The 8,037-nt window shown below is 37.7% G+C and overlaps 2 protein-coding genes across 2 annotated transcripts; one reads left to right on the forward strand and one right to left on the reverse strand.

Moving 5' to 3' along the window:
• The first annotated feature begins 1,254 nt into the window (after positions 1 to 1,254).
• Positions 1,255 to 4,783, forward strand: LOC129299838 (mevalonate kinase-like). The gene is made up of 5 exons (XM_054938316.1): positions 1,255 to 1,552; positions 2,029 to 2,272; positions 2,350 to 2,603; positions 3,097 to 3,510; positions 4,446 to 4,783. Exons 1-5 carry the CDS (start codon positions 1,420 to 1,422, stop codon positions 4,562 to 4,564), a joined length of 1,164 nt encoding a protein of 387 aa, XP_054794291.1. The 5' UTR covers positions 1,255 to 1,419; the 3' UTR covers positions 4,565 to 4,783.
• Positions 4,784 to 5,440: 657 nt separating this feature from the next.
• Positions 5,441 to 6,794, reverse strand: LOC129299837 (NADPH-dependent aldehyde reductase 1, chloroplastic-like). Its single transcript, XM_054938315.1, is given in 5 exon segments — positions 5,441 to 5,578; positions 5,666 to 6,024; positions 6,105 to 6,462; positions 6,465 to 6,480; positions 6,575 to 6,794. Coding segments are annotated over 5 exon segments (879 nt in total). The 5' UTR covers positions 6,698 to 6,794; the 3' UTR covers positions 5,441 to 5,555.
• Between the last annotated feature and the right edge of the window lie 1,243 nt (positions 6,795 to 8,037).

An 8,037-nucleotide genomic window follows, 5' to 3' on the forward strand; every position in this document is an offset into this window, starting at 1 on the left:
TTGATGTTGGGTCTAGCTCGTCTGTTACTATTGCTTTATAATTTAGAGATCACTTCTAATTGCTATTATAATATTATGTCTCATATATACTTGACTTTAAGTTATGTATTTATAGTTATGATTAATGTAATTAAATAATTAATTTTGAATTATCGTCATTTATGTACTCATGTTGTTTTAATTATAAATTCAATAAGTTATGTGATTTTAACTTTTAATGAATGTTATTAACCTTGAATTTCTCCCACATTATTCACCTTATTGGGACGTTGATTCTATCTTGATTTCTAATGGAATGATGGAATGACTTTTAAGATGAAATAGGATGTGAGATAAAACTTCAATCTCAATTATTTTTTAAATTTCGTCCTATCCTGTAAACATCCTACATCATATTTCTTAATTTAATAAATGATGTTATCGCACAATCGGTACAAAATGTATTTTACTTATCATCATATAAACATAATTCAAAATGTATTTACTTATCATATAAATCTAATTAAGTGAGTTCTCATACATTTTTTTTTTTGTGAACATTAAGAAATAAGTCATATTGTTGTCATATGTTTTTATAAACGTGCGGATATAAATTTTTAAAAATCATTCATTGTTATTTTAATTTAATAAAAATAAGGCGATCGATTTTAATTTCCCCGAGGTATAATCAAAGTCCAAAGATATGGCTGGTATTTCTGGCCAAAAAAAAAAGGAGAATAATAAAGAGATTTTAAAAAAATCAAGTAATTTATATTATGTTTTAAAGGTTAAATTCTAAAAATTTACAACTCAATTACTCAATTTTATAATTACATTATAATTAATTTTTAACTTATTTTTTAAATTTTAATATAGACCAAATTTATAAAATTAAAAAATTAAATTATAAATTTATAAAATTTTAAACTTAATTTAAATTAATTAATATTTTCGAAACCTCCACGTTATTCATTCAAAATAATATGGCCGGCGCGTATGAAGGAACGCAAAGGAATGTGAGAATTTTTTTTTTAAAAAAAGGACACGCGGTGCGCGTGCGTGCGGTCTTAAGCAGGAATAGCAGAGGGGTGCGTGGGCTATGACCCGTCCAACTCCAAAAAACACAGAGGCTGGCCCACTACAACTTCAGAATCAACTCTCAAATTCTGAATCTCAAGCCCCATCCACCAACCACCGCCTTACACCACACACCTTCCTCGCATCTCATGTTCATTGCCCAATTAGTTACCCCACGCCCTCAAATTCGCGTGGCATTACTCATTCTTTCAACCACGACAAAATCAGAAATTTCTTTTTCTTTTTACCATTTGCTTTTCAAAAATGGACATCTTGTTTGTTCTCTCGGACGTCCTTCTTAATGTGACGAAGAAGGATTCAGTGAAATAGTGAGTGTGAGCAGATCGGAGAGGAAAAAAGAACATGGAGGCTAAGGCCAGAGCTCCAGGGAAGATTATACTCTCCGGCGAGCACGCTGTGGTGCATGGATCCACTGCTGTTGCCGCTTCCATTGACTTGTACACCTATGTATCTATCCGTTTCCCCACTCCTTCCGGTACCCTCTCTTTCCCCCCCTTCCGTTGGCGTGCGAGTGTGTTTGAAATTTTGGAGCGCGATCCCGTTTGGCGTTAGAGTTGCTCGGTGTTTATCTTTTTCCTTGAACCTTTTGAATTTAATTCAACCTGATCGAAATTTTCTTTGGCAAAACATCATCTGCACTTTAATGCTGCTGTTCATTGGAGTTCAAATATCTTTTTGCTATTTGGGTGGGTGGGATGTACTTCTGTTTAATTTTCCAAGAACATTGTTGATATAAGATGATTGAAAGCAGAATGTCTTAGCAAAATGAATTTTGGTGGATGATAACAGCTCGAGCATTCAATATGATATTCCTCTCGGAATGAATCTTTTTATCCAGTACTAAACTGCTACCATTATTTCTTTAGAAATGAAAACAACTATACTAATTTTTGGCTAACTGATTCCCTGAATAAATACGGATTCTCATTCACTTTGTTTATATCATCTTAGACAACGACGATATGTTGAAACTTCAGCTCAAGGACATGGGATTAGAATTTTTCTGGCCAATTAGTAGAATTGCAGAAGTACTACCGGAACCACGCAGTCAACCGTCTTCAGTGCCTGTTTCATGCTCTGTGGAGTCTTCCAAATCAATTGCAGCTCTAGTCGAAGAACAAAATATTCCAGAGGCGAAAATTGGACTTGCTTCCGGAATTTCTGCCTTTCTCTGGCTGTATTCATCTATTCAACGGTGTGAGCCCAATTTTAACTGTTAAATTCCTCTCTTTTTTTCCTTTGCTGTTCTGATTGTGTCGTCCCAAAATGTAGATTTAAGCCTGCCACAGTGGTGGTCACTTCTGAACTTCCTCTGGGTTCAGGCTTGGGTTCATCAGCGTCTTTCTGTGTGGCCCTGGCAGCAGCCCTGCTTGCTTGCACTGATTCTGTGAGTTTGGATGTGAATAACCAAGGATGGTTATCATTTGGAGAGAAGGAGCTTGAATTGGTAAATAAATGGGCTTTTGAGGGCGAGAAGATTATTCATGGGAAGCCGTCTGGGATTGACAACACAGTAAGCACATATGGTAAGGCGTAGCATTTGAGAAAATTTTAATTCTGACATTTCATCGTTGGAACTTGTCTTTCTGCATTTTTTGGGGTCATAAAATGACCACTATTTGAACCTTTTTATGTCGTTGATGAAAAACTTACTTGCATAGAATGAATTGGTACACAATTTGTGGGCTTTAGTAGGTGACCCAACAGTCTGTGCTGGTGTTGTCATAGATCATCAAGATTAGAATGAGATTTGAAGGTCAGACAGCCACAATAGATATTGGCTTTTGCAATTGAAAATTGCATTGTTGTATTTGGTGAGGGAGATTTCTACTAGCCTAACCCATATAAGAATCGAAACAGTGTTTAGTGGGGACCCCAATTTATTTTTATTGAGTTCAGATATACCGCGTGCGTCTACGTTGTTGTCAACATTTCTTTTAGATGTCTCGGATTTGTCTCATGTTTAAGACGAGTTGTTGCTGTTGATGTTTGCAAATGACTCAAAAATTCTCTTATCAGGCAACATGATCAGCTTCAGATCTGGCAACTTGACGCATATGAAGTCAAATATGCCGGTTAAAATGCTCATAACTAACACTAAAGTAGGGAGAAACACAAAGGCATTGGTGGCTGGTGTTGCAGAGCGGACACTAAGGCACCCGGATGCAATGTCTTTTGTGTTCAGTGCTGTTGATGCTATCAGCAAAGAATTGGCTCAGATTATTCAGTCACCCACACCAGATGACCTCTCTGTCACGGAGAAAGAAGGGAAGATAGAAGAGCTTATGGAAATGAATGAAGGTTTGCTCCAAAGTATGGGGGTTAGTCACGCTGCAATAGAGACTGTTCTTCGGACAACCCTGAAGTACAAGCTGGCCTCCAAATTAACAGGAGCTGGTGGTGGAGGCTGCGTTCTGACACTGCTGCCTACCTGTATCCTTCTCATTTTTTATCTTGTCTGTCTAGTGTCTAGTACTTCTGAGGTTCTCTGCTCTATTTCGGTTTCTCTGTTTTCTAACTTTTCCTTTATACTTGATTGATGATTTCTCATTATTTTGCTTATGCTTAAACGATCTCATATACGTGGCAACTTTCCTCTACCTGGAATGTGGATCTTCATTAGTGAACATCAGCATGTTATGGCGTGTATGTGCATAGTCATATCTTAGTGCATAGATACAAGTATTGCACGCACAGCATATAGGTACACTATACTAACAAGATCACCTACTGGAAACAGTGAAGACTGATGATCTCAAGAACTTTTGGGCCATGAACCATCAGTTTCCTCTCAATTTTCTCTCCATCAATTTCCTATCAATTTGAGGAGAGTGTGGGATTTGTTATTTAAAAAAAAAAGAGAGAGAGAGAGAGAGAGAGAAGAGTGTGGTTTTGACCTATTAAATGAGCCTTACACACCCTCGCCTCTCGCTGCTAAGATCCAATTTCAAAGTTCATTTGAAACTTCATTTTATCTTCTTGTTTTTTTTTTTTTTAAACATTCCTTCAGCACTTTGGTCAAAACTACGTTACACTTCTAAATTTTACAATCCGTCTTGCCTTTTAGTCTTTTACTTCTTTTCTGCACTTGCATAAAATTTTATAGGTCTGAGAAAAGTCTTGGATAATTAGCGCACTGAAAAAGAGGGAGAATTATCTAAGAGAAACTCTTAGCCAGGTTTTTGTCGCTGGCAGATGTATTAATGTGCATAAGCGAGCAAGTGGAGCCTTTGTTATTTTTATCTTTCTCCATCTGTTGTTAATTTCTTCTTGCGGAGTAAGTTAATTACGTTTCAGTGTCTTGATATGGATTCTATTCAGAAATATGTGCTTCTTGCGGTTCTTCTTCCTTGACAAGTCCTCAATAGTGCTTTCAGGAACTGTTGTTGAGAAAGTAATATCTGAACTGGAGTCTTGCGGGTTCCAATGTTTCACTGCCGGAATAGGCGGGAAGGGTGTTGAGATTTCCTTTGGGGTTCCATCCTGATTCTTTTTTCATTTCCGGGGAGCGATTTGACATCAATTACCGATGGACCTTTCAAATAAATAGCATGAAAATATATGCTTCTTTTTGCCATCATGTGCCTCAACTTGTACCTCATTATTTTTTTCCTGTTTTCGTTCGCTACAGACTACAGGTTCTCCTTGCGACGACTTGTATCCTTCCTAGTGCTTTTGTTACAATCTTACAAGCAGTTAGTCGATAGTCGATGTTTCCCAATTTCTACACGTCCACTTTCTAGAGATTTCTGAGCGTTGGCATCTTTGAAGTTTGTAGTACTACCACTGTCCACAGTTTCCTGGATTATTTAGGCTTCTAAACCTTCTCAGTAGTTAATTGCCAAAACAGAAAAATCTCAGTTCTCGTCATCCCTTTCTTCCGTGGCCTGAAATTGGAATTTGGGAATTTCTGTGAAGTTTTTTTAAATTCTCTGAAAATGGAATCTGTAATTTTTTGGAACTAGTGAATTTTTGTGAAATTTGCTTCTTTTTTTTAGTATTTTCAATTATTTTATTATTTTTTATAAAATATAAAATCTTTTCTTTCTTTCTTAAGAAAAAACTTCAAAATTGGAATTTAAATCCGCTTATCATTTACATTGCGCTTTCTGATCCATCATCACGGTTTTGAATGTCAATGATCCATGAATAGAAACCATCTTCATAGCAGTAGGTTTTTTTCAAAAAAAAAAAATTCCAGGACCGCGCTTATCATGCCAAAGCTCGATCAAAACAATGTAACAAACTAGACTTCACATTCCACATTTTTTATTGAGTTAAAGTTCCATACGTTTCCCCCCACACACACGCACTTCCACGACGTTACATTACATACTGAACTTTACATGTGACTCACTTTCTACACGTGTACAAGTTCAAAAGGAAATTCGTCTCAACTACAGTGGTGTATAGCTAATAATGATAAAGGAAAACCCTCAGTTACATGATTATTTGAGATCGCAGAAATCACCCATGCTTCAAGCATTAACAATGGTCCCACCTGCGAAGCATAAACAAGAAAACATGTTAGGTTAGAAAAAGGAACCAAAGGACGGCGATGGCTAATTAATTAGAAGCAGAGTAATACCATTGGGGTGGAGGACTTGGCCAGTGATGTAAGAAGAACAGTGGTTGCAAGCGAGGAACACATAAGATGGAGCGACCTCAATGGGCTGGCCAGCTCTCTTCATGGGCACCTCCTCACCAAACTGACAGGTTTCATCCTCCTTGAAGGACGCAGGAATCAATGGAGTCCATACGGGTCCAGGTGCCACCCCATTCACTCTTATCTTCCTGCTCGCCAGTTGCAGCGACAGTCCCCTCGTAAACGCCACTATCGCCCCCTTCGTGGCCGTGTAATCCAGTAGCTTCGCACTCCCTTTGTACGCTGTCACTGATGTCGTGTTAATGATGCTGCTTCCCTCCTTCATGTGCTTCAACGCATGCCTATATCCAAACACCCATCATGTTGTTTATCAGCTATACCCAATACCCAATAAATCAGATAATAAGCGAATATATTCCACCTGGCCATGAAGAAATAAGCGAATATATTGGTTCTAAACACCCTGTCCAGCCTCTTCTCATCGATCTCCTCCACTGATCCAGCCTCGTACTGCTCGGCGGCGTTGTTGATCAAGATGTCGATCCTGCCGTACCTATTCACCACCTCGTCCACAACTTTCTTGCAGTTCTCATCGTAACCCACGTCGGCCGGTATGGCCATTGGCTCCCTCGCATCCGAAGCCTTAGCCCTGTTGATCATTTCAAGCGTGTCCTCTGCGTCTTTGTCCTCCTGTCCCTTCACGTACGTGAAGGCCACGGTGGCTCCTTCCAAGGCAAACAAGTTGCACACGGCTCTTCCTATCCCGGAGTCACCTCCGTAATTAGTGCTATCTTCCCCTGAAAAACCACACAACAAATTAAACCAGTATCACCCGAGGGGGAAATTATTCTTGCCGGCCAACTTATGCGGAATTATTGCATATATATTTACTTGAAGCTTGTTTGATGGCTTGTAATTGGGGCTTGTGAATTGAGGCACAGGGTCCATGGCATGTTCTTTTCCAGGCTGAGTTTCTTGCTTTTGTCGGGGGAATTTCTGTTCACCGGAAGCCATCCTTACTCGCAAGCTTTTGGGAACAGAGGGGAGGATCTCCTGGGTTGATGAAGATGTGGCAGGAAAGCGACTTTTCAAGTGGGTTTTGGGAAGAGGAGGGAAAAGAACTCTGACTGTTAGAGAATCTTGAAGAAGAAAATGTGCGAGCAAACACATGCATGTAGGTGAAATATGCTGCCACTGCTAGCCCTCGAACCGCTTATAAAAGGGCTTTGAAAATGCCACGTGGTGATGGGTGGCAAAAGGAGGTGTCCGCGTGGCGCTTTGATCGCATGCAGAAGAGACATCTCTCAAAAGGAATAGTGGGGATCGACTCGTGCACCGAACTCGTGAATGTCCGTGGCACTGGAAGAGGTTGGAATTGGGTTTAGTTTGTCAAATAAACAAGCCTGGCGGAGAGTTTGGAAGCAAGTGAGAATATCATGTCGTAGAGCCATGCAGGATAGTAGTACAGTGGACTAAACCATCATAAGGGTCCATTTTGTAGAAAGAATGTATTTATTGATAGAAAGGAATGGGAAAAAAAAAAAAAGGAAAGGAGGAGAAAGGAGAAGTTCCACCGTGAGCATGTTTGGTACACAATGGAGCGAGCCGAAAATAGTTTAATGGGTAAATTTGTGTTTTGTAGGACGAAGATAGTGATATGATAGGGAAAATAGATAAAATGACTCCAGTGCCCTTAATACTGAAGAATAATAAAAGAAGGATCAAGATGCATGCTGGGGCTGAAAAATCCTTTCCAATAAATGCATTAAAAAAAAAACAAAGAAGTACCTCAAGTCTATCTCGTAATATTCTCAAATATGGAAATTTAATTTAATTCCTCATACTAATGCAAATAAGTTTTTCTTTGACTTGTGACTGATTAATGGGAATCATTATTGGATATTCAAATTCACTGGTCAAGATTTCAAATGTGCCAATGAGAATATTTCTTTTTTGTTTCCCAAATATTCTCATAATCATATCTTTTAAAAATTTTTAGCACTATTTAAAAGGTTATCCTCTTTTAAATAATATTTTTCATAGATACCTTTAAGAATTGAACTCTCTGAAAATTACAAATTTATGAGAGATAATTAAAAAATTATAATAACGGATATAAACAGTAAAAAAGCTTGTGGTTTTGGGAACTACAAAAAAAGGGAAAGATAAAGTATATTTTTAATTATTTAATTTTATGTAAAATTTTAATTTAATTTCTTAATTTCATAAAGCATCTTTTTAGTCTTTTAACTCTATTATTATTAGTTTGAAATAATTATCTTTTGTGTTAATAATTATTTTCTTAAAAAAATTAAACTTAATATGTCAATATTTGATAATATTTTGTTAATATT

This window comes from Prosopis cineraria, unplaced genomic scaffold, assembly GCF_029017545.1.
Source record: "Prosopis cineraria cultivar Desert tree isolate PC_DT_omini unplaced genomic scaffold, ASM2901754v1 PC1320, whole genome shotgun sequence".
In the NCBI taxonomy this organism is placed as follows: Eukaryota; Viridiplantae; Streptophyta; class Magnoliopsida; order Fabales; family Fabaceae; genus Prosopis; species Prosopis cineraria.

Bases quoted from the DNA above. Each gene is read 5' to 3' on its own strand.
- LOC129299838 (XM_054938316.1), top strand. From the start codon at position 1,420: ATGGAGGCTAAGGCCAGAGCTCCAGGGAAGATTATACTCTCCGGCGAG. The intron at 2,273-2,349 runs GTGTGAGCCCAA...CCCAAAATGTAG, and splicing joins CTGTATTCATCTATTCAACG to ATTTAAGCCTGCCACAGTGG. The intron at 2,604-3,096 runs GTAAGGCGTAGC...TTCTCTTATCAG, and splicing joins CAACACAGTAAGCACATATG to GCAACATGATCAGCTTCAGA.